Below are 25305 nucleotides of genomic sequence, written 5' to 3'. Positions count from 1 at the left end.
CTCTCTCTCTGTCTCTCTCACTCTCCCTCTTCCTTTCTTTCTTTCTTTCCTTCTTTCTTTCTTTCTTTCTTTCTTTCTTTCTTTCTTTCTTTCTTTCTTTCTTTCTTTCTTTCTTTCTTTCTTTCTTTTTCTTTTTTTCTTTGTGTGTGTGTGTGTGTGTGTGTGTGTGTGTGTGTGTCCCACTTTCTTGGCATCTCACTCTCACTCTCCATCTCGCAGCTCTCTTTGGTTTCACTATGCAAGCTGACTCTCCCCACCTGATGATCCAGTGGGATTAGCAGGAACCGGGTGGACTACCCCCCCCACCCGCATCCTGTGCCCATCCATGAACTGGGGCAGAGGAGAGGACTGATCTCGCTACTTGGCCTGGCTGGACGTGCTGACCCTCAGGATCACAGGCAGTGGAAGGAGCAGCTCCTGGAAGGTCAGAGTGAGGCCTGTGATGGATGGAAGCCACAAGTATGTTGAGCACCAAAAATGATCAGCACTTGGTCTATGGCAGCAGGAGCTCAGAAGTGAGGAATCCTAGGGCCTTAAATGAGTCGCCCATTGTGGCAAAAAATTTTTAACAAAAAAATAGCCCCTTGGGCCGGGCGTGGTGGCTCAAGCCTCTAATCCCAGCACTTTGGGAGGACGAGACGGCCAGATCACGAGGTCAAAAGATCGAGACCATGCTGCCTAACACGGTCAAACCCCGTCTCTACTAAAAAAATTCAAAAAACTAGCTGGGTGAGGTGGCGGGCGACTGTAGTCGCAGCTACTCGGGAGGCTGAGCCAGGAGAATGGCGTAAACCCGGGAGGCGGAGCTTGCAGTGAGCTGAGATCCGGCCACTGCACTCCAACCTGGGCGACAGAGCGAGACTCCATCTCAAAAGAAAAAAAAAAAAAAAAAAGCCCCTAAGGAGTGTTCCAATGGCCACCTCTTAAGCAATACAATTGACCCATGAACAATGCAGATATTAGGGGCACCAACTCGCCACACAGTTGAAATTCGTACAATAACTTTTGACTACGCTAAAAAGAATTTACTAATAGCCTATTCTTGGGTGGAAGCCTCAGTGATCACGCAGAGAGTCGGTTAACGCACATTTTTTGTGTTATATGTGTTGTATAGTGTATATAGAGACTACAGGTGTGCCACCATGTCCTGCAAGTGTTTTATTTTTATTTTCTTATTTTTTGTAGAGACAGGATCTCGCTATGTGGCCAAAGCCGGTCTCAAACTCCTGGTCTCAAGCTGTCCTTGTGTCAGCCTCCTAAAGCACTGAGATTATACACATGAGCATGGCACACAGCTGATTTATTATTTTATTTTCTCAGAACTCTATGCAACCTGATTCTTAATACATAAGGAAAGAGAAGCCAGACAAAGGTGGAAGGAGTTACACACGATGTGAGTGTCATTTGGCACTTAGACAAGAGAGGCGGATGATAAAAATAAAAGATCCGCATGTCGCAATTGGCGGTGGGCTTGGATATGGACTCCAGCCCTTTTTATTTTTATTTTTTTAAGAGATAGTGTCTCACTCTCTTGCTCGAAATGGAGTGCAGTGATATAATCGTATCTCGCTGTAATCTCAAACTCCTGAGTTCAAGTGATCCTCCTGCCTCAGCCTCCCAAGTAGCTGGGACTACAGATGTGCCATCGCTCCAGGCTAATTTTTTTTTTGGAATTTTGTAGAGACGAGGTCTCCCCGTGTTGCTCAGGCTAGTCTCAAACATGTAACCTCAAGCAATCCTTCCGCCTTGGCCTCCAAAGCGCTGGGATTATAGGTGTGAGCCACTGTACCCGGCCAAGAAACCAACCCCACCTGTTTTCTATATAAAGTTTAGCATCTAGATACAAAGCAAAATAATTTTGAAAGATCAAGGAGTCTGAAGGGAAGCTGGTGGGAGGGGAATGGGCTGAAGGCAGCGTTTTCTGGTCTACGGTTTTGCTTATTCTTGGACTTTCCAAAGTCCCGAAAGAAGCAGAAGGAAAGTGAGAAGGGAGGAAGAGGCAGGAGGAAAGGGGGAGGGCTGCGCCTCTGAGGTTGCAGATTAGCCCAAGGCGGCTCAGTGGCTGGGAAGGAAGGAAGGAAACCCCCAAGGACGAAGGTGGAGTCAGAGTACTGGGTCCAGCAGAGACTGGAGGGGAGGAGGGTGCTGGGAGCCAAAGACCTTCCTGCTAGCACTGCAACCTCTTAAACTGCTTAGGTTTTTATCCAAATTTGATGCGTCCACATTTTGTAGACCTCTAAACAAAGTCACTCAGGGTAACCCAAGCAGGAAGGGGAGGATGATAGGAGAAGCTTCCCCACCTGATGATGCCCTTCTGGCTTTTATCCATTCCTGGGAATGACTCTTTCTCCAACTCGGGGGATGCCCCTATGGGATAATACAGTGGCGTGGACCAGCAGTGGAGAATTCCAAGTCAAAAAACGATTGGCGTTTTAAAGGAAAGTAAGAAATCATCCTGCATATGTGAAATATTGGAAAAAAAGGTTGTTACTAATAATTCTCAAGAGACCACTCTGGTGAGATTAGGTTTCTTTGGGGATGTGTCGAGCAGGGTATATGTACCGAGTGGGCACATCCCACCCTTCAGACTCCTCCCTCAGCTCCTGTCTACTGTAGCAGTCAGAGGGCAGCTCCGGTCCTCATCTCCTCTGAGAGACCCACTCAGTCATTCACTCACTCATTCACTCACTCGTTAACTCATTCACTCACTTACTCATTCACTCCGTCACTCGCTCACTCACTCATTCACTCAGTCGTTTACTCATTCACTCACCCTTTTACTCACTCACTCATTCATTTACTCATTCACTCACTCATTCACTAACACATTCACTCACTCACACACTCACTCATTCACTCACCCATTCACTCACTCACTCACTTACTCATTCACTCATTCACTAAGCCATTCACTCACTCATTCACTCACCCATTCACTCACTCATTCACTCCCTTATTCACTCACTCAGCCATTCACTCATTCACTCACTCATTCACTCACTCATTCACTCACTCATTCACTCACCCATTCACTCACTCACTCATTCATTCATTCACTCATTCCCTCACTCAGCAATTCACTCACTCACTAACCTTCTCTCATTCATTCATTTACCCACTCACTAACTCATTTACTCCTTCACTTATCCACTCACTCATTCACTGACTCACTCACTCACCCATTCAGTCTATTACTCACTCATTTACTCCTTTACTCACTCACTCACTCCTTCATTCATTCATTCAGCAGCACCCATGACAGGTTCACTCTGTCCTGGGCTCTGCTGTTGCCCTGGGCCTGCAGCAGGGAATAGTCAAAGAGCTCTGAATCCACGGCATTCAGAGTTCAGCAGGGGGACCTGTCGAGAAGCTCAGCAGATAGGTGAAATGCCCCATGTGTGACACTGAGGAGGATGTTTTAAGAGAAGCAGGGAGGGAACAGGAGTGTGCATGGAGCCCAAAATTTCTGCGAGGGTGATCGGGGGAGGCCTCACCATGCAGGAGACCTTTCAGGACAGACCTGAGGAAGGTGGGCAGAATGGGTAGGGAGAGGAGGGCGTGGCCTCAAGAAAGAGCAGGCTGGGCCTGAGGTTGTTGGGTACCCGCATGGGCCTCTGGGCAGCACCAGGATCTGATGGGACCAAAGGACAGGCCAGTGGGCCATGTGTGGGGCCTGTGACTCCGAGTCAGCAGAGAATATGCCTGAATTACATCCTGATAGGTGCACCCTGACTTTGAAGCTGAGGACACCCGAGGCATGGAAGTGGGGTGGATGTGGGGGCAGAGCAGGGCATGGGGAGGGAGCCTGTGCCAGTCCAGGTCAGAGGTGGTGGCTTGGCCCCTGTGGCTCCAGATGCAATGAAGAGCCAAGAGGGACTTTCCTGAGGGACTTAGATGCCGGGGTGGAGGAGCACTGCAAGGTTTCAGCCTGAGTCCCTGGGAGGATGGAGTCACCAGGAGCTGAGGTGAGGAAGACTGAGTGGTGGGGGGTTGTGCGGCGGTGCAGAGGCCTGAGCTCAGTTCGGTCCCTGCAGATTTGAGACGCCCACTCCATGCACAGGCAGAGACGGCAGGGAAGGGGAAGAGGTTGCAGCTCAGGTAGCCCTGGAATGTGCAGCCCCACATGCTGGGGCACTGGGTCATGGCGCCCTCATGGCTGGGAGGATGCTTCCCTCCTGGGATGCCACAACTCCTTTAGGGCACATCGGCAGCTCCTGCGCTCACCACAGAGGGGAAGTGGGAAGGGCATCTGTCCCTATGCATGTTCTCTTTCACTTTGTCCTAGGCAGGTCCCAGGCAGCACCTCCCCTCCCAAGTGGCTCCCCTTGGCCCCTGCCCCTAGTGTTCACAGCCAGACCCTCGAAGAGGGCTGGACTCAGTGGCTCACTTCTAATGAATAGAACCAGGCAAAAGAGGTGGCGGTCTCTCCTGAGATTGGATTGGGAGGGGCTGCAGGTTCCGTCCACTGGAACTCTCCCTCTGGCTCTTGATAGGTGCTAGTTCTGGCAAAGCCAGTCACCCGCCCAGGGCAGAGGGCGGCCTGAAGCTGATGCCACGGAGAGACTGGGGCCTTCAGTCCAAGTTTGTAAGCAACAGAATCCTGCCAGCAACACAGAAGCGAGCATGGAAACATCTCCTCCGCTGATGAGCCTGAGCCTTCAGAAGACACGGCAGCCCTGGGCAGACACCTGCTGCAGCCGCGGAGAGCCCCTGGGGCAGAGGGCCCAGTGAAGCCTGCACTCCTGGCCCAAGGAGTAATCATACCTGTGGTTTAACTGTGTGCTGGTGTGGGCCAGAGTTTAGACTAACCTGTTAAGGGACAATAAAGAACAAACACACACCTCAGGTCCTACTGGGTGGAAGCTGTACGGTCAGCACGGCATGTAATATCTTCCTCTTGAATTAGAAGATTCATTGCTAAGGCTAACGATTAAAAAAAAAATACCTCTAGTTGTAGCACCATTAAAATACATGACGTGCAAAAAAAAAAAAAAAAAAAAAAAAAAAAAAAAAAAAGAGCTATAGCTATTCTCTTCCATCTTAGCTACAGGCATATATTAATATATGCTAATTCCTTGACTGACTGAGCAATGGGCCAAACTCATGAGAACAGATGTGTGAGGACTGTCAGTGACCACCCTGACCCCAGCCCTTACATACAGACAAACTTTTCAACATAATCCGTAACCTTGGGGGTGTTGACACTCTAAATTTTATTGTTTTTAATTAACTATTTCTTTTCCCTAAACAATACCTGTTCATTGGAGAGAAAAATAGCATTACCTGTACTAAGCAAAAGAAAGGAAATAAAATGCTCAGAAACATTTACATATGTATGCAGACTCACACACACACACACACACACACACACGCACAGGCTCGCACTGTGTCTAGGACTGCCTTTTCACTTATTGGTATGTCCTGAACATATTTCCATGTCAGTAGACACTTATCCTCGTAGCGGTAACAGCAATTAAATATTATTGCAGCATCTATTTTTATCATCATTTATTTAACTCATCATGGTTGAACTGTTCGGTTGTATCTCTCGTTTTCTGTATTACAGGCAATTTGACGACAAATGACCCATCCCCTAATGTTCAATATACAAATATCTAGTGTATAAGGAGATAAGGGGTATTTGGCTAAAATACAATTCAGCGTGCCCCACCTTCTCCACATGTAATATGCTCTAAAAAGGCATGAATAATTAAATTAGCCCTTCTATTCTCCAGCACAGATCCTGAGCCCAGCGGTGGGTGCGGGTGCTTAGAGCCCCGGTCTGCTCTCCTACCCGCCAAAAGGCAAAGGCCACTCAACTGCCACCTTAAGACACCCAGGATTCTCCTCTTCTTTTTTATTAATAGAATAAAGCTCAGGCTCAGTGCATGAGAGCAGCGCTCTTCGACTTTGCATTCATCAGAGTAACCTAGATGGCTTGTTTAAAAATACACATTCCCTGGCTGCGCTCGAAGAAACTGGACTTCAGTGGTTTAGTGGGGGTGTGCATAGGCCAGGTGATTCTGAGGACCACGAGGGGTTAGGGACTGCCCCGTTAATTCCGGCCAATGGAGAGATCAGACCATCCAGCATTGTCTGCAGCATATTTCTTTTTCCTCTTTTGCAATGAATATTTGATGCTCAGCGGGATGAGCCCCAGGATGAGGCACACATGAAAGAAAAATCCATGCCTCTCCATCTTTTCCCCAGGATTGCCCTTTGGTGAGACTCTCTTTTGCGACTGCTTCACTTTCCCCGGTTCACAGAACAAACCTCTTCTTAGTCTCTTTAGTTGTCTCTTATCTGTTCAACAAACACCCACTGCGCAGGACCATCCTCCAGTAAGCCGTCCAGTGGGGCCGTTTGGGAGCCCTTCTTCGTGGGGTGAGCACTGAAGGAACCGGGGCCCCATAAGCCCGTGCTTTTGTCGGGGCTGCCCCCTCTCCCATCTCAGGGTACCTGGCACCAGGCTGTTAAGCTGTGGATAGGCAACCGCACATCCCATTGGGTGTGCGTATTTCAGCACGTGGAGTTGGCCAGTGAAGCCGGCCGATGTCGGCACAGCGTACAGCAGCGCGCCTGTCCGTGGGGAGGAAGGGTCGTCCCGCCTCCCCTCCAGGCCAGTCCTGTTGCGCCTCCTCCTGCCCCACTCTGACTTTCGCGCGCCCAGGGGTCTCTGAGGGTCGCGCCCGATACCCTCCTCTACCCCAAGGCTTCTTCTCCCCAAGGGCCGGGCTGGGGGCCCAGGAGCGTCACAGCCTCCGTAGGCCCCGGAAATCGCAACTTGGTCAAAGCTAAGCCTGCCGCGATCAGCTTTTCTCACCACCTTGGGGATCCACTCTCCGTCCGTCCTTCCCGACCTCAGGCTGCAGAGAAAACTTGGGGGCGGCGGTCGAGGAAGCCGCGCCCCGAGGCTCCCAGCACAGCCCCAAGAGGAATCCTGCCGGCAACAAAAAGCTGTGCGCGCGGCCGGGCGCGAGCCTCCGCGTCCAGGTGGGGTCTCCGCGCCCCAATTCCACCCCGCCCCGCATCGGCGCTCCCCGCAAGTGAGGGGTTTCCACACGCCCCGGCGTTCCCGCACACTCAGGGTCTCCCTCGACCCCCCGGGAGATGCTCCCCGCTTTCTATCCCGCCCCGCTCTGGCGCGCCCGGTAAACGATGTGACCCCGCCCCGCTGCGGTCTCCCCTCCCCAGGACACTGCCCCCGTCCCCACTTGTGGTGCTCGGGGCATCTCTAAAGCCCCCAACCAGAGTCCTCCAACCCACCCGCGAGGCTCGCGCACCAGCAACGCGGCCCCGCCCGCAGGGACCCCGCCCACCTGTGGCTCTACCCCCGCCTCTGCGGCCTCCCCCACCGCTAGCGCGGCCCCCACCTGGGACGACCCCCGCGTAGGTCCTCCTGCCCACACCCGCCCCCTCGCCAGCCCCTGCCCCAGCCCCTAGCCGTGACCCCGCCCCTAGCCGCCCCCCCGCCCCCGCCCCGCAGCCCCTCCCGTGCGCTCGGGCCCATCCCGTCACCGCCCATTGGCCCTGGGTCCGCTCAGGGGCGCCGGCCTGGCGGCGGTTCCGAGTCGGGCGCGCGCCGGCAGGGTTCCCATTGCCAGCGGCGCAGCCAGACTAGGGGCTGCCCTCCGCCTTCTCGCCATGGACGCGGACGACTCCCGGGCCCCCAAGGGCTCCTTGCGGAAGTTCCTGGAGCACCTCTTCGGGGCCCGCAAGGCCATCGGCGTGCTGACCAGCGGCGGGGATGCTCAAGGTGCGCGCCCCCCTCCCGGCGGCGAGGGAGTGACGGACGGAGGAGGGAGAACAGGGCGAAGTGGATGGGGCGACGGGGCAGAAGAGGGGGAAGCGATGGGAGGACCCGGGGAAAGGTGGGGAAGCGATGGGAAGAACAGGGGAGACGAGCGGGGAAGCGATGGGGAGAACTGGAGAGAAGCCCGTGACCCGGAGCGGCAGGGGTACCTGCGGGGCGGCGTGAGCCGGCAAGGCAGCCCCGGGGTCCTTGCCGGGTGGGGCGGAGGAGGAAGGGACACGGCGGTAGGAACCTCCGTCCGGAAGAGAGTGAGGTTTCCACCCCCTCCGGTTTATGTTTTAAATTGAGCCTGGCAGAGGGGGTCGCCTGGAGCGCCCTTGGGGGACGTTCTCCCTCAGAGCTGTAGGACAGGGCCGGGCTTCCCCTCCGAAGCGTGAGTACAGCGCGATCACTTGCTAAGTGGCCCCCCGCCCCCTAACTCCGCCCCACGTCACCCCCCAGCATGTCGCTTTTCCGTTGGAAGAGTTTAAAAAAGGGTTTCCTAAAAGGATTTAAAAAAAAAAAAAAAAAAAAAAAAAAAAAAGGGTTTCCTGCACTAGTTGCTTTTCGGCTAGTGACGATACCGAAAACTAAAATGGGTCCCAGGCCCTCCCCGCCAGCCTCTGCGGACGGGAAGGACCAGGAAGCGGGGACTCGGGGACGTCAGCGGAGCCGGGGCGCGGGCTCTGGGCTTCCCCTTCCCTGCAATGTAGAAGCGGCTCTCCAGGAGGGGCCCGAGTCTGGGCCCACGACGCGGGCGCGCCGGGAGGACATTTAACAATGACGAGCCGGAGGTGGTGGAGACTGTGCGCCTCAGGCCCCGGGTGCACGTGGGGGCGCCAGTGCCCCGACGGTGGAGCGCCCCGATCCTTGCAGCCGCTGGATGGTAGATCCGCGCTTCCCAGGCGAACGCTACCTGGGAGCCTTAGCGATCGCGCGGGCTGGAGACGCGACGCGCCCGGAGCTGGGTTTTGATTTTTATTTTCCCGGTTCCTCCTGCAGCAGATGCGTGGAAAGGCCCGGATGGCGGATTTCCTCCCGTTTCGGGACCGCGCACTGAACAAGGATGGAGCCGGGATGGGCCCCCAGCCCACGGCCCCGGTGACCTTCCCTTCGCCCTTGAGCGCGCGGGGCGGGCGCGGGTGCTGCAGGTTGGGGCGCTGTGGGCCCCGCCCGGCCCGCCGCGGGCGCCTACGTGATGCCGGGCCCGTAGTCTCCTTGCGCCCAGGCCGGGACATCCGTCTGCCACGCACTCCCCGAGCCCGCAGCGTAGCCTCCCCAGGCCCAGCACCCCCCGCGGGAGACCCCAGTGGCAGCGCCAGACTCAGCCCTGCAGCCCGACCCCCAGCGCCCCTGGGAAGTGCTCTGGCGTTAGCGTTCTAGTAAAAGGACCCCCCAGCCTCAGCATTCCTCCTGTAGGGTTGGATTCTCAGAGAAAGAAAAGGTGATGCAGCAGACGCTGGGATTGGAGAAATTACCAGAGTGAAGTGGAAATAGTCTGGCCAGCGTGACTTAAACCGGCCCGGAGATGTGCAAGTACCAGTGGAACCGCCTGGGGTCGGGATAGGACCCAGAGTGGCTTCTCAGTCAAAGGCCTTCAGAAGCAGAGGGAACATCTTGAGTGACTTTACCCGGGCCGCGAAAGACAAGAAACCTTTGGCACGGGAAGAGGAACCGATCTCTGGAAGTCACCAGGGCGGGTGGAAGGTCAGGGGTTCAAGGTTATTTTGGAATTTAGGTGCTGTGGTTCCTGCACGGTGGCTCATGCTTGTCATTCCAGTGCATTGGGAGGCCAAGGCAGGAGGATCGCTTGAGCCCAGGAGTTCCAGAGCAGCCTGGACAACATAGTGAGACTCTGTGTCTACAAAAAAAAAAAAAAAAACACACGAAAGAAAAACACATTAAGATGCTCTATGTATTGGAAAATATTGATGGGTCATTCTTTTGAGCTTCATGTCCAAAAGCTTGCTAAAATGCTTGGGAGTTTGTGTACAGGCATGTGAGATTAGGATACATTGGCAGAATCGCGGTGTTCTCTGTCATCCTGGTTTTGCCACCCGGGAGGAGTTACACATATTGAAGGTTAGTAAGTCCACGCCTCTTCTCTTCTGGGGAAAAAGGTACTTTGGAAACCAATATTATGTGGGAACGTGGCTTGGTTGGTACAGCCTTGGCTTAATGGGAGACAGCTGCCCTCAGCTCTGCAGGTGGCATCAAATACGGTGGCCTCGAGCCCACATGGGTCACACCTGGGCTGTCCCTGGGGAAGCCCGCCACGGCGGGTCACCTGGGCATTCTTTCCCTGGCAGAGCCGAAGTCACAATTTTTTTGTAGACTCTAAAGAGCTTTACCCTTCCGAGATATGATCTTGAATCTTTTGGAGCATTTGGACGCATTTCTTTTAAGGAAGTTCACCTCCAGATGTGCTCAGACGGCCTGGTCTTAGCTGCCACAGATTTACAAATTCTTACAGTAAGTAGGTTATTCCTCGAGAATTTATCTGTTGTGCCCCCATTCTTTTTGCCATTTTATTCTGATTCTATATTAGTACTTGATTTTCCCTGACATAGAAGACTTGCCTGTAGCTAGAGATCAGAGAACATATTCACATTCAAGTATTAATTTCAGGGGAATTATCTGTCAGATGTGAAATTATGGTAAAATTCCATATATTAAAATGACCATAGCTACCATTTGTTGAAAATATTTTGTATACTAGGAGCTTTACAATTCTTATCTCCAAGCCTAGATACATGATCCCAAGAGAGGCATGCCCTCATTTTGGAAGTGGGGAGAAAGACTCACAAAGAAAAATAACTTAGGTAAGGGCATGAGGGGCATACGTGATTGTGGTAGGAGCAAAACAGATCCTAATTCCAAATATTGTAGTCTCCCTTAGACCATGAAGAGTGCTTATGTCTGGCTCTGTCACCCAGGCTGGAGTGTAGTGGTGCCATCATAGCTCACTGCAGCCTCAAACTCCTGGGCTCAAGTGATCCTCCTGCCTCAGCCTTCTGAGTAGCAAGGAAGACAGGAATGCACCATCATGACCAGCTAATTGTTATGATGATGATGATGATGATGATGATTTCTGTAGAGACAGGATCTCACTATGCTGCTGAGACTGGCCTTGAACTCCTGGCCTCCTCTAGTGAGCCTCCTGCCTTGGCCTCCCAAAGAGCTGGAATTACAGACATGAGCCATCATGTCAGGCCTCCACCATACTTTTCATGGGACTTTCTTGGCGAAGCTCCTTAATCTAGTTAATGCTCAAAAGTGAACAAAACCCAACTTGCTCAAAATTACACAGATATTCTTTGGGTGGTTTTGTGAGGGGAATGGAAAATAACTTTTTATAGCGATAGGAGTCAAGGTGGCAAAAAATCATATTAAGGCTTAATACCAACGCGATGGGCTGCTTTTCTTCCCCCAGTAGAGTTCATATTATTTAATTATAAGATAAAATTGAAAATCTCTTTCCTGTATTCCTGACTCCCCAGGCCTTGAATGAAGAAAGTATTTCTCAGGCTTGGTTTTTTTTTTTGTTGTTTTGTTTTGTTTTGTTTTTCCTACTTCTTTGGGTATCTTCTGTCTCAGGCTGTGGGATTTTTTGTTTTTTGTTTCCCCCTGCTTCTTTGGGTATCTTCTGTTGTCCCAAGACATGTCTGGAAACTTAAATTGATTTTCACTCAATCTAAAATAAGCTCCCCAGCTCTTGATCACGGACTGATCATGACTAAGTGCCCACGGCCACGTCACGCTGTGCCACACACCAAGAGTGACTCATTGTCTTAGTCACAGGTTGTGGCTTCTGCAGGGCCTGATGCCTGGTGGAGCTGAGTGTACTGGGAAGTCCAGGTGCATCCTTAGGGTGGGCTGGATGCGAAAGCAGCGTCCTTTTTGCCTGTGGTGACAGGAACATCAATACAGTATTTATAGAAAGTTCATATAAATTGAGTATCAACCTTTCCAATCCTAGTGAGAATAGCTAGCGTTTAGTGACTCTCTGTTATGTGGCAGGCCCTCAGTGATGCTGGGCACTGACTTATCCCCACTTTACACATGAGCAAGGGATGCCCGAGGTGTTCCAGCTTCCCTGAGTTCACAGAGCTCCGTGGTGTGGCCAGGCCCTGTGGCTGCAGCAGGGATGTTCAGTGCTGCGTGTAGCTGTGTCTTCGCTGTGACTTTCCCGTGCCCAGCACCACGCCTGGCGCTTGACAGGAACACAAATGTTTGCTGCCTGCCTCCCGCCTGGAATCTCCAGTGAGGAGCAGGAAACCAGGGCTTCTAGCTGTCTTCTTCATTCATGAAGTCCTTTAGAGGAATTCAACCCTCTCTAATCAAAAGTACCCAACATCCTCAGGTCAATATGTATACACTGTTAAGACTTCAAGATTAGTACCTTAAAACCGAAGTCAGAAGTGTGAGGTTTCAATTGACTGGACATGCATTAGGTCAATGACATACATATTTATTGGACACCAGGCTTGATCCCCACATGGGCACCTTTGGTGTCTGAAGCAATATTCCTTGGGTGGTTTTGTGAGGGCAACGGAAAATGACTTTTTATAGCGATAGGAGTCAAGATGGCAAAAATGATATCAAGGCTTAGTACCAATGTGATGGGCTGCTTTTCTTCCCCCAGTAGAGTTCATATTATTTAATTATAAGATAAAATGGAAATCTCTGAAGCAACGCTTCGGAGCGCAGTCGGATGGAAGGGGAAACTGAGAACAGTGCCGTTTCGCCTCACACAGCTCCGGCGCCCCTCACCATCCTGTACACACACATTCTTTGATGGGATCTTTTCAGTGTAAAGTGCAGTAATTGATTTTGCAGAAATTACTGGGTCTGGGAGGCAGACGATGAGTGATGGTGTCACCCCGTGGCACAGTGGAAGATTTATGTGATGGCATCATTTTCTATGAATGCAGACCGCTTTGTGTGCCATACTCGGAGGACCCTTCGAAGCTAGACATTTTGTCATCTTTCAAAAGAAGCATGTTTTCCTTCTTGGTTACAGAAAACTAAAAGCTTTTGATACAGGACTCCAACCTTTTATCAGGGAGAATCAGGGCTCTTTAAATAAGCTCTACCAATCGGATGGGCCATCAGAAACAATTAAAATTAGAAAGATGAAGATACGGTAACAACGTGGTCAGGGCAAACGTCACGATACCAGATTGCACGTTCACAGTTGCCTTTCTGCTAAGAACGTGCGGGTGAATAAGGAACAGAGGGCCATGTGTCAGTAGTTGGGTTGCGTTTTGTGTTTCTTTTCTACAAGCCCTTTCTGGTGTGTTTGTGTATATTACAGAGTAGCTGCCCAGAGGTTGCCATTTCCCTCCCCACTCCTCGGTTCTCTCCATCTTCACCCCCAATTCCCAGTCCTTTGTTTGGAATTACAGTCATTGTGCTTGTCAGGATGGAAGAGGGAGCCAGACACATGGCAGACCAGAGCACTGAGAGGCAGAGACTTACTTATAAGTCCCGCCCTGGCCCTGCAGTCTGGAGTGCTGAGATAGGGTCTCGGTGTTTTCCTCTCCATTCTGCAGTGCAGTGGCCTGATCTGGGCTCACTGCAACCTCTACCTCCCGGGTTCAAGCGATTTTCCTGTCCCAGCCTCCCAAGTAGTTGGGATTACAGACTTGCGCCGCCATGCCCACCTGGGTTTTTTCTTTGTGTGTGTGTGTGTGTGTGTGTGTGTGTATCTTCAGTAGAGATGGGGTTTCACCGTATTGGTCAGGCTGGTCTCGAACTCCTGACCTCAAGTGATCCACCCGCCTTGGCCTCCCAAAATGCTGGGATTACAGGCTTGAGGCGCCACACCTAACCTTATTTCTGTGTTTCTGTAATCATTTCGCACATTAACCGACCGACTTCGGTGAGTCAGGGCAGGCTTTAGGCAAAAGAACCAAGTCCTTTATGCCCCTGGAGCTCTCACTCCTGCGGTGAGGCGTGGGTACAATGTGCCTGTAGCTGGACCTGAGAAGAAAAGCTCCAGTCTTATGAAAGGGCCCAGGGGAGCCTCTGGTTGGGGCCCTTTGACCTGACCCTACGGTGAGGGAGGAGTCGGTAGAGGAGGGTGGCCCAGAGGAGGACTTTGGATTTGTCTTAGGGGAACTGGGAAGCAGGTGGAGGGAAGCCGACTGACTGGGAAGCAGACTGACTGTCTCCAATTAAAGGTGGCTCTGTGGAGAGGAGAGGACAGGAGGAGAAGTAGTGAGTTTAGGGTCGCACAAGAAGTGGCCATAGATGGAAGCTTATGGGGTGGGGCATGTGGCAGGGCAGCCCTGTGCCCACAGACACACCCTGCCGAGGAGACCCAGGGACTTGAGTGTGTCAGGGCATGGGGTAAATGGCCACTCAGCTATTACAGCCGAAAGGCAGAGCGTGTGAGCTGCGGCAGACACAGGCTGGTGGGGTAAAAGGAGAGTCTTCATAGCAGTGCTTAGAATAATAGAAAGTGGGAAAACCAGCAAAAAACTATCAACAGGAGATTAATGAATCCATTATGGCACCTGGAATGGAAGGAATTATTGTCAGCGTTTAATAAGGAGCTTTGTGCTGGTCGAAAGTCAAGAGGTGCACAGTACACTCAAGGGCAGTATTGAAGAGCCGAATCCAGAGCAGCTCTGCACAGTAGATCCCCCTGGGGCCAGAGGGGCCATTTGCAAATCCAAGCAGATCCCCTTCTTGGAGGTTTCTCCAACGGGAGCATCTCCCAGGATTGGGGCCTGCGTGGGTGGCTTGTGTTATATATGCAATTTTAAATGAACTAGTTGCCACATTAAAGAAAGGCGGGCCGGGACGGGGGGACACTGGGTGCCATGACTCACGCCTGTAATCCCAGCACTTCGGGAGCCCAAGGCAAGTGGATCACTTGAGCCCAGGAGTTTGAGGCCAGCCTGGGGAACATGGAGAGATCCAGTCTCTACAAAAAATACAAAACAATTAGTCAGATATGGCGTTGCACACCTACAGTCCCAGCCCCATGGGAGATTGAGGTGGGAGGATTGCCTGAGCCCAGGAGTTGGAGGCTGCAGTGAGCTGTGACTGCACAGGTTCACTCCAGCCTGGGCAATAGAGTGAAACCCTATCTAAAAAAAAGAAAAAGTAAAACAAAAAGAAAAACTTTTATATTCAGCCCATTATTTGATAACAATCAATTATTATGTTGATTATTAATATTTTACACTGTTTTCCATACTAAGTCTTTGAAATCCATTGTGTAAAGAATCTTAAAGTACATCTCCATGTGGACGGGATGCACGTGGCCAGCGGCTCCTCTGAGGGACAGTGTGGTCACGGCGATGGGTGGCGTGTCCTGCCTGTATGTAGAAGGTCCCCGTGTGGGTGTTTCTGCGAAGGCCCTGAGGGATGTGCAGGGGAGGGCCGACACCGTCCCAGCCACGCAGAGGACCCTGGAATGCAGCACGCTGCCACCGCGCCCACGCCCCAGACCCTCTGCTGCCTGAGCTCTTTCCCAGATGTCCATTTAGCTAACCTCCCTCCCCTTCTTCCCTTTCCTTCTTTCCCCAAACGTCACTCTCAGGCAAGTCTGCAGGCTCTCCGCTTGTCAATGGCAGCCCTTCCCCTCCCCACCCTCTTAACACCCCCACCCCACTTGTTATTTTTCTCCTTAGTGCTCATGGCCATCCACCCCTGGGCATCATGCTTTTGTTCACTGTGTTTCTTGCTTTCGGGTCTCTCCTGATCAGAACAAGCTCTGCCCAGACCAGAGACTTTCCATTTTGTCACCGACGCATCCACATAGCGCCCGGCAGCGATGGCGCTTGGAGCACCTGAGGTCGACAGTGGGCCGGTGGTTGAGTGAAGAGCCCTACAGATTTATCTCAAGCCCTCCCCTGACCCTACCAGAAGACACGGTGGTCTGCACAGTCCCGATAGTCAGATAGGCCCCCGGCTCGGTGACTTTGAACTGGTGGGGCTGGGGAGGGGGCAACAGCACGTTGACAGAATCCCCCCTTGGTATCCCACCTCCCCATGCCTACATAATCCCTATATTGTCAAAGGAGAGACCCCTAGAAGGAGCTTTGGCAGCAGGAGTGAGATCAGCGCAGTATAAGCTCATTTTCTGACAAACCAGTGGCAGCAGTCGGCAAACTGACTTTATTTCTCAAAAAGAATGTATGCATCGAAATTAACAAGTGAGTGATCAGCAGTGTGGGAAAATTCAGGAAAAGCAGTTCAGTGCTGTGAGAGAGGGCGAGGCAGGGAGCTTTATTACTCCAGACAACGGAGGAGGTAAAAGGATAGAACTGGATTATTTCATTAGATTTCATCTATTCGAACTTTTTTTTTTTTTTTTTTTTTTGAGACGGAATCTCGCTGTTACCCAGGCTGGAGTGCAGTGGTGGAATCTCGGCTCACTGTAACCTCCGCCTCCTGGGTTCAAGAGATTCTCTTGCCTAAGCCTCCCAAGTAGCTGGGACTACAGGTGCATGCCACCACGCCCGGCTCAATTTTCTTTGTATTTTTAGTAGAGATGAGTTTCACCCTGTTATCCAGGATGGTCTCAATCTCCTGACCTCGTGATCTGCCTGCCTTGGTCTCCCAAAGCCCTGGGATTACAGGCATGAGCCATCACGGCCAGCCTATTCCTTCCTTTTTTTTTTTTTTTTTTTAAATACAGTTTAGATTTTATCAGAGCAGAATCCCAGGAAACTGAAATTTGTAAACTGGGATATCCAGCTTCTCCAAGTAGCCGGGAAATAAGGGTGACCTCAGTCATTCTTGCTAGATCCTGGTGTGGGCCGTGAATGACTCTGACTCAAGGAAGAAGCGGTCTTGTGACTCTCTTACCTGCACTGTGGTTTAGTAAGAAGCTGTTAAAAAGTGTGTCATATGAAGAAAGTGATTTAATAATTGGTCAGAGTAATGACCACTTATTTCCTATGTAACCACTCCCTCGTTATCTCCAACTTTATCTTTGGTTCTTATGACAAGATTATCACTTCCCTGAAAACTGGGGTTTTTGCAAATGACGAAGAGATGTTTTTCCAAATGGTAAGGTTCTTCTTTGGTGGGAAGATGTTTTCTCCTGGAAATCCTTAGGAAATTTTTTGGTTCTTGGGTTGGTCTCCCAAAACCAAAATGAAAGGAGATGGATTATCCCCAGGATACCTGAGCTATAAGGACAATCTGTAGCTTGAGTGTGGAGTGAAAGACACTGAAACTGCCCTTTGTCCCAAATAGCTGTGTGCTGGGGCCCTAGGACAGCCCTAAGAAGATGGTGAAACAGGTGACGTTTACCTGTGAGGGTGAAAGCCCTCATTGCCAGGCTGTGAAAGCCCGCACTGCAGGTGTGCATGTCTTCCTCCCTGTCCTGCGGGTGACAGAGCCTGCCAGTAAATGCTGGTGCATTTCCTTCTTATTTTTCATCCAACCATGTTCTCCTCCCTCCTAACCCCTTACTGAATGTTCCTGGGGCTTCCTCAGGTTTCGCCCTGCAGGGCCCAGCAGGAGGCAGCTGATATGCACTCCTCACCATTCAGAAGTTCAGAGGGAGGGCTTAGAACCACACAGGCTCCACCCCCAGGCAATTAAGTGAGCATCTGGCCTCAGCAGGCATTATTTTCCTTCAAGTTCCCATTGGTGACTCTAAGGCACAGGCATTGTAATAGAGGAAATCAGGAAGTCTTGAAAGTTAAAATGAAATAAGACTAGGGTTTACACTGCAGCTTCACCACTTCACTAATGTCGTTACCTTCCAGTAATCAGTTTATCCCCCTCAGAGCCTCAGCTTTCTCATCCCTTCAGGGAGGTGTCAGGAGCTCTGCGGGCTTCCTGTGAGAATCATCCCCGTGAGGGCTCTGGCTGTGGGTGTGCAGTCAGCAAGGGATGCCCTACTAGGTCCCACCAAGTGCTGCCAGCCCCTGAGCTCAAGGATGACACGTGAAGAAAAGCCCTTCGCAATGTAGGGCTCCATCCCAACAATGTGCAAGTGAATAGAAGTCCTTTCAGGACCTAGTGTTGTGTATTTTTAAGTGTGGTGCCCTGTCACCTGGAAATTGTTAGAAATGCACGTTCCCAGGCTCCCTCTCCACCTGTGAAACCCTGGGGGTGGCCCAGCTACCCGGGGTGCGGCGGCCGCCGCTGGTGATCTCCTGCTGTGGGGTGATGTCACTGTTCTTTCTGGGCGGGTGCAGGTGGACACAGGGTTGGGTGGTGGGGAGAATGCTGCAGGGACTTCAGGGACTAGTTTAGTGCTGGGATTCATTTTTACTCTGCACAGGAGTCTCCTGGGGTCACCTTGTGTATCATGTCCAGCTTTTTTTTTTTTTTTTTTTGAGACAGTGTCTCGCTCTGTCACCCAGGCTGGAGTGCAGGTGGCGCAATCTCCGCTCACTGCAAGCTCCTCCTCCCGGGTTCACGCCATTCTCCTGCCTCAGCCTCCTGAGTAGCTGGGACTGCAGGTGCCTGCCACCATGCCCAGCTAATTTTGTATTTTTAGTAGAGATAGAGTTTCACCATGTTGATTAGGCTGGTCTTGAACTCCTGACCTCAGGTGATCTCCCCGCCTCAGCCTCCCAAAGTGCTGGAATTACAGGCATGAGCTACCACACCCACTGGGCTAATTTTTAAGTTTTAGAGATGGATTCTCACTGTTACCCATGCTGGTCTCAAACTCCTGGCCTCAAGCAATCCTCCCATCTTGGCCTCCCAAAGTACTTGGATTTGCAGGCATGTGCCACCACACCTAGCCAAACATTGATCTTTCATTTTAAACTTCATCTAGAGATGTGGCAAAAACCAAAAGAGGTATTTGTTAAAATACTTTATAACCCTAGTACAGTAATAGAGTAATCCAACTGACAATTTCACAAAACTCAATTTTTGGCAACAAGTTCAAGGTTATACATATTAATACAGATAACACATTTATTCAACCAGAGGAAAAAGGTCACAATGACAGAATTTATCTTTTTCTTTACTATGTTGCCTGAGCTATGGTTAAGATTTGGGGAACTAGTACCTTAAAGAACCTTCAGAAATGTCTTATTCTAGAATTTAGAAACAAAATTTATACTCTCAGGGTTGAGAGAATCCAGGAGCAATCACCACCCCTAGTGTCCACATGCTACTCTCCAAAGGCCCTTCCCCACTAGCCACAGAAATCAGAGCTCCCTGGGAAACAGACAGTTGAATCTCTGGAGCAGGGAGGGCCTGGCTGTGCATGCTTTAGGGAGGTGGGAGTAGGGGTGTAGAAACCAAAGAAGTGAGACCAAAATGGGCCAACAGCTGGAGAAAATGTGGGCATAAAAATAAATTCTACCTGATCACATAGTCTCAAATATGTACATATACAGAAATATTTCTGTGAGGTCACAGGGGTGCTAAAAAACAAAACAAATAAGACTGGGGGGAAAAAAGAAGAAAAGAAAGAACTCTCTTCTCCATGTTGGGCGCAATGACTCACGCCTGTAATCTCAGCACTTTGGGAGGTCAAGGTGGGCAGATTGTTTGAACTCAGAAGATCGACACCAGCCTGGGCACCACGGCAAGACTCTGTCTCTACAAAAAAAATATAAGCACTAGCTGGGCATGGTGGTGCACACCTGTAGTCCCAGCTACTCAGGAGGCTGAGGTGGCCCAGGAGGCTGAGGCTGCAGTAAGCTAAGACCATGCCACTGTACTCCAGCCTGGGGGACAGAACCAGACCCTGTCTTAAAAAAAAAAAAAAAAAAAAAAAAAAAAGACAGCCTCTTCTGTCATCATTAGAGGTAGTTCCTGCACCGCCCCTCCTCTTCAAACTGGAATTCCCAGGGAGAGCAGCCGCCCCTGCCTTTTCCACTGAACCATATTTCAAGATAACCCGAGAGCCCCAGCTGATGTGGAGCTCTTCTTTGAAGAAGTCCAGCAAACGAATGAAGAATTACAGAATTTGAAAACTTCACAAACTCTAATAAATGATTCAGACAATAATCCTCAATGAATATGAAAACCATTAATAGGTTGATGAGAAACTCATTATCACAGGACACCAGAAACTCAAGTGCACCAGCTGCTCCGTGGCTGAAGGGAGAAAGCAGATCTTCACAAGACAGTGGCCGACTCTCAGCATGCACCCCGCTGGCGTGAGACCCCCCAGTGGAGGCAAGCAGGCCTCACAGGATGGTAGAATGTGGCCATCTATGCAGAACTCCCCACGAGGGACTCTGCTTCAAAAGGCACAGCCTGACTCAAACTAAGTCTTCGGATCTAAGTTCCAGTTCTCAGGAAACACAGGAACATGGCACCCAACACCACACAGAAGCAGCCAGGTCACCTGGAAAGTGAGAGCGCCCGGAGGAAACCCGGCCTGCACACTCCGCTGCCGTCCGAGAGGGTGCCCAGGAGAGACCCGGGCTGACCAGCTGCGATCTGTGGGACCCTGTGCCACAAACACTTTGAGGCCAACTAGAAAATTTGAATATGGAATAAGAAATAGGCAGTTTTAAGAAAGTATGTTTTATTCTATCAAAACTGAAAATTGCATTAGCTCATGTAAGAAATAATCCTCATGTTTTAGAGTCATAAATTCAAATATTTAGGGGTAAATGATAACATTTATAATTTACTTCCGAAAACTTCACAAGGAAAAGGATATCTATTATGTGATAAGTGTTTAGGGGCTCATTATCCTAGTCTACTTTTCTGTATGCTTGAAAGTTTTCATAATTCTTTTTATGTAAAATAATCTTTCAAATATGTTTTTACGTTAGCATTTCTATGTAAATTATTAGTGTTTTATATAATATATAAAACTATATTATTATGATAATAACCTTATATTAGTGACATAAGAAACAAGCGATGTATTATAAATTATGCTGCTATAAAGACACATGCACACGTATGTTTATTGCAGCACTATTCACAATAGCAAAGACTTGGAATCAACCCAAATGTCCATCAGTGACAGACTGGATTAAGAAAATGTGGCACATATACACTATGGAATACTATGCAGCCATCAAAAAGGATGAGTTTGTGTCCTTTGTAGGGACATGGACGCAGCTGGAAACCATCATTCTTAGCAAACTATCACAAGAACAGAAAACCAAACACCGCATGTTCTCACTCATAGGTGGGAACTGAACAATGAGATCACTTGGACTCAGGAAGGGGAACATCACACACAGGGACCTATCATGGGGAGGGGGGAGGGGGGAGGGATTGCATTGGGAGTTATACCTGATGTAAATGAGGAGTTGATGGGTGCAGCACACCAACATGGCACAAGTATACATATGTAACAAACCGGCACGTTATGCACATGTACCCTACAACTTAAAGTATAATAATAATAAATAAATAAATAAATAAAAGAAACAAGCGATGTGTCAGAACGTGAGGATGTAATTAAGGTTCTGTGACTGCATCCACTGTCGGAAGAGCACTTCTCCGTGCCAAGGACAGACTCGAAGCTTCACACACCCTGGGTCGGGGTGGGCACCATCCATGCACCCCCACTCTCCATGCAACAAAGCTGGAAGTGATGCAAGAAGCTGGGGGCCAGGACCCTCCTCTGGGGGTCTCTAAACACCGTGTTTGTAACCACCATTCTGAGCCCACCGAAGGCTATCGTTGTAAATGTCCAAAATCAATGTCCAAGTAAGATAGGCAAACTTAGGCCAAGAATCTTACCTACACTTAGACATTTCTTAAGCATCGCTAAATGTGAGAGAAGCCATGTCATGAAAATGTAAGAACACAAACAAGTCAACTTTTCACAATCCACCATCAAACTTTTCCAACAAAATATTACCTAGCATTGCTTGGGTGATAGTGAGTGGCATGAAATTGCTTAAGCTGCTCCCACGTAAGCTCCGGGATGCAGAGTGGGTCACCCCCAGAGACCACTGAGTACGTGTGGTGGGGAAGAAGTCTGTTTTGAAGGTGCTGGGAGAATATCCTCTCATTGTCTGTCTTGAAATGTGAAGTAAATAAATAAGAATATATATATATAAAATAATACACACACACTACATTCCTTTCAATATAGCCAATCGATCACATTCTGGTGCATATGCCTGTAATACTTTGCAAATAAAACTCTTCTAATGGTAAAAAAAAAAAAAAAAAAAAAAAAAAAAAAAAAAAAAAGACACCCCTGCAGGCATTGTTTAACACTGTATTCAATCACTCATCACCCATGCACAGAACCCAAGGATTGAGAACAATGGACTTTTGATGTGTGTTGCAACAAACTCATAGCCGAGGGCTGTAAATCAGAGGGATCACCAGGTCTGCCTACCAGCCACCAGGCAAGTGGGGAGAAGCTGTCACCCCAACTTGAGTTTCAAGAAGACTCCTTGGAAGAAAAGACCACCAAATTGAGAATGAAAAGGTAAGAAATGGTTCACCAGCTGAGGGAGGCTATGGAAATCAGAGAGCAGGCCACCTATGAGCCTTAGGGACACCAGCACAGGCAGGTTGTCAAAGTCACAAGGGGACATGAAGACACAGACCCAGGACAGCAGCTCTTAATCCAAAATGGTCTCAAGACTCCTTTACACCCTGAAAAATTAACCCATTTATGCCTGAGGTGGCAATTTTTTTTTGTAAAAATCAGACCTTGGCAATGACCTTGAGCTGTAGGATATAAATAACTCCCACAAGCTTAGGATTCCAATAATGGAACACTAGGCACAAATGGGTTTTAATGAGGACCCAAACAGCTTTTGATTATGTAGGCTTTTTTTGCCTGTGTAGGTACCTGTGTGTGTTTATATAATTTTTCTATATTCTAAATTAAAGTTGATTAAAAAATTAAAGTATTAAAAAATAATTATACATTAAGGTAAGCCATCATTACATGTTAATATAAATATGTTTGAAAAATACTTCTCATAACAAAGTAAAACACTACTTAGAGTGATGCTGTGTTGCCTTTTTTGCAAATCTCTGTAGTGTCTGGCTCAGAGGTGAAGCTGGACTCCCTCATCTGCTCTGTATCCAGCTTGCTGTGTGTCACACACCTCGCCACGCAACCTCTAGAAAGTACACCATGTGCTTGGGCAAGAATGAGTGTAAAAGACAATGTGTTGATAGTGGTATGAAAACAGCTTTTCTCTCCCTGCAGATCATACACGGGGGTCGTCAGACATGGTCTGAGACCTGCTGGGAAGAACAGCAGCCTGGCGCTGCTACCCTCTGGCTTCTGTTCACAGCACTGACCCCAGCTAATCCAAGAACATGTCACCTATAATGCGAATATTGAAGAAAAATCAACCATCTTCCAGATGTGTCTATATCATGATACGGTACATGGGTAAGGTAAGCTGAACACAACATAAAAAAGAAAACTTACAAACGCTCCCTTCGTCTCATTAAAGATGACTCCTTTAAAGATGAAGGGCATCTGGGGGTCGCTGGGGTTCTCATATTCCAGCCGCCATCTTTCCTGCCTGAGGACAAATAATTATAAGCTGACAGTGACTCAAATACTAAAGTCTGTATCAACTAGTTAATCACTCATGACATACCAGAAATCCAGCTCACGTAAACCTGGGGAAAAGGTCTCATCCAAATACACTGAGAGGAGATTCTGAAAGTCCTTGGGATTTTGTGTGGAAAATGGATACAGAGTATAATCACTAGCTGGGTACAAATGAAAAGTGAAATTGTAAAATTAAACAGATTTCTACTAAAATTATTGAATCTCAAGCCTCATTTCCCCTTTGTCCTAGGATAGTAAGTTGTAGCTATTCTTGAGATCGGGCAGTGGCTCCATGCTCTGGCCCCCGACCTCAGCAGCCGTCCCAGCTCATCACCCTGAGTGCCAGCTTTCCCATCTCATCTCAGGATCTGCACTGGACGGGCACCAGGTCTTTCTTCAGCGAACATCTAAACTCTCTCAAGTGTCTCCAGAGACTTTCACACGTCTACAAAGATGACCTCATTCTGTAGCAGCATGGATTTAACTTGCTCTTCGATGTCACTCCTTCACAGAGTGCACTGTTCATTGTCACCCTATCCACTAGTGTCAGTCTTACTAAAAGTCAAACATCAACGTTAGTGGTAACTCTGGAGGCCTGGCATTGTAGCGATATCCCAAGAGAAAATTGTTTTGAACCTTTCTGGGAAAAGTTCACGTACGTTTTATTCAAACACTAGTTTTTATAACCTCGCTACCATGTGGCTTTCCTGAAGGATGAAATTTCTGACGTCCTTCAAGTAGAGAGAGATAAAAATTTTTCTAGAACATTAATTGCCCACTCCTCTCATCCCTTCTCAGAAACTAACTGAATTCCAGTGGGTGTGCCTGGCAAACCCAAACACGGTTTTCCGTTCAGGATGCTGGTCTTACCTGTGAAGGCGTTCATAAAGGTGGAGAGGGACTGGTTCAACATTTTGAAGAAAGGGTCTCTGCACGGATACTTCCGAGACCCACAAAGGATGGTATGCTCAAGAATGTGAGGAACACCGGTACTGTCCATGGGAGTGGTCCGGAACTGCACGCTAGGGAAGAAGGAACGGCACGCCAGGGAAGGGAGAGGAACAGAACGCTAGGGAAGGAGAATGGCTAGAATACAAAATGTTCATCTTAGTGCTGCGGACACAGTTCCCAGATGCATCATCACCTCAGGCTACTAGAAATCATCATTCTGACACCATAATCCTCCAACACGGGGTTTCCCAACTCTAATGTAAATCATTAATTCAGACTATAAAATTGTATTTTGATGAGATTGTAAGTCCGTGTAAGCTTTTCCTTATTTTTCAAGATGCTCTGTCAATAAAAATACTAGTGAGATGATATTTAAACCACATAACATACAGTCAGTGCTTTAAACCAAGCTTGTCTAACCCACAGCCTGCAGTCCGCATGCTCAGGATGGCTTGGAATGCATCCCAACACAATCCCTACACTTTCTTAAAATATTGAGGTCCTCTATTTTTTTTTAAGCTCATCAACTGTCCTTAGTGTTAGTGTATTTTGTGTGTGGCCTGAGACAGTTGTTCTTCTAATGTGGCACAGGGAAGCCAAAAGATTGGACATCCCCGATTTAAATAAAACGTTCAAGACCATGTTCTTACAATGCACCACGTACCTGAACAGATTATTCGTGTCTTCTCTGGCCAGGTGTAAATACCTGGCTCCTCTGTCATCGTGGCTGAGCTTCATGACCGTCAGGAACAGCTCGGGAACAGATGTCACTTGAGTTAACCAGAAAAACACGAGTAGTTAAACGTAGACAAAATAGCCTGTGAAATGGTGATCTTCGACACACTGAGAAAACTGGCTTTTCTGCCTGAAATTAGGTGATACCGGGAAGCCAGTATTTCAGAGCTGGAGAGAACAGAACTGTCCTGTCCAAGTCCCTTATCCTACAAACAAGGAAAGTAAGACCTAAAGAAGGCAAATGCGAATGTGTGCGTATTTATGTATATTTTTGAGTGCTTATTACTGGCTAGGTATTTTTCATTTTTTTATTTTTAAATTTTTTATTCTGTTTTGGCTAGGCATTTTCTAATCATGTCACATAGAATCTGTGAGGGAG

General features: G+C 49.0%; 1 protein-coding gene and 2 long non-coding RNA genes across 4 annotated transcripts in view; all 3 read left to right on the top strand.

Annotated features, from left to right (window-relative positions):
- Positions 1-233: 233 nt before the first annotated feature.
- On the top strand, positions 234-5493 carry LOC141407047 (uncharacterized). Its single transcript, XR_012413986.1, has 2 exons — positions 234-459; positions 4494-5493. It is a non-coding gene; the product is annotated as an uncharacterized lncRNA (long non-coding RNA).
- Positions 5494-6552: 1059 nt separating this feature from the next.
- The window catches only part of LOC135971386 (uncharacterized), a 106302-nt gene continuing 87549 nt past the window's right edge, over positions 6553-25305 (top strand). Inside the window, exons 1-4 of the mRNA XM_073993199.1 lie at positions 6553-6763; positions 6866-6993; positions 7195-7389; positions 7462-7756. Of these exons, the coding sequence (XP_073849300.1) occupies positions 6553-6763; positions 6866-6993; positions 7195-7389; positions 7462-7756 (829 nt within the window). The remainder of the gene's footprint in view (positions 6764-6865; positions 6994-7194; positions 7390-7461; positions 7757-25305) is intronic.
- Positions 8122-24573, top strand: LOC141407044 (uncharacterized). Of its 2 annotated transcripts, none has more exons than XR_012413982.1 (4): positions 8122-8186; positions 21962-22148; positions 22884-23077; positions 23491-24573. It is a non-coding gene; the product is annotated as an uncharacterized lncRNA (long non-coding RNA). The 2 variants fall into 2 exon arrangements; XR_012413983.1 differs by lacking the exon at positions 8122-8186 and adding an exon at positions 9752-9874.

The sequence above is a fragment of the Macaca fascicularis genome, chromosome 6 (assembly GCF_037993035.2).
Source record: "Macaca fascicularis isolate 582-1 chromosome 6, T2T-MFA8v1.1".
Lineage (NCBI taxonomy): Eukaryota > Metazoa > Chordata > Mammalia > Primates > Cercopithecidae > Macaca > Macaca fascicularis.
This window is presented reverse-complemented; position numbering and strand designations above follow the sequence as displayed.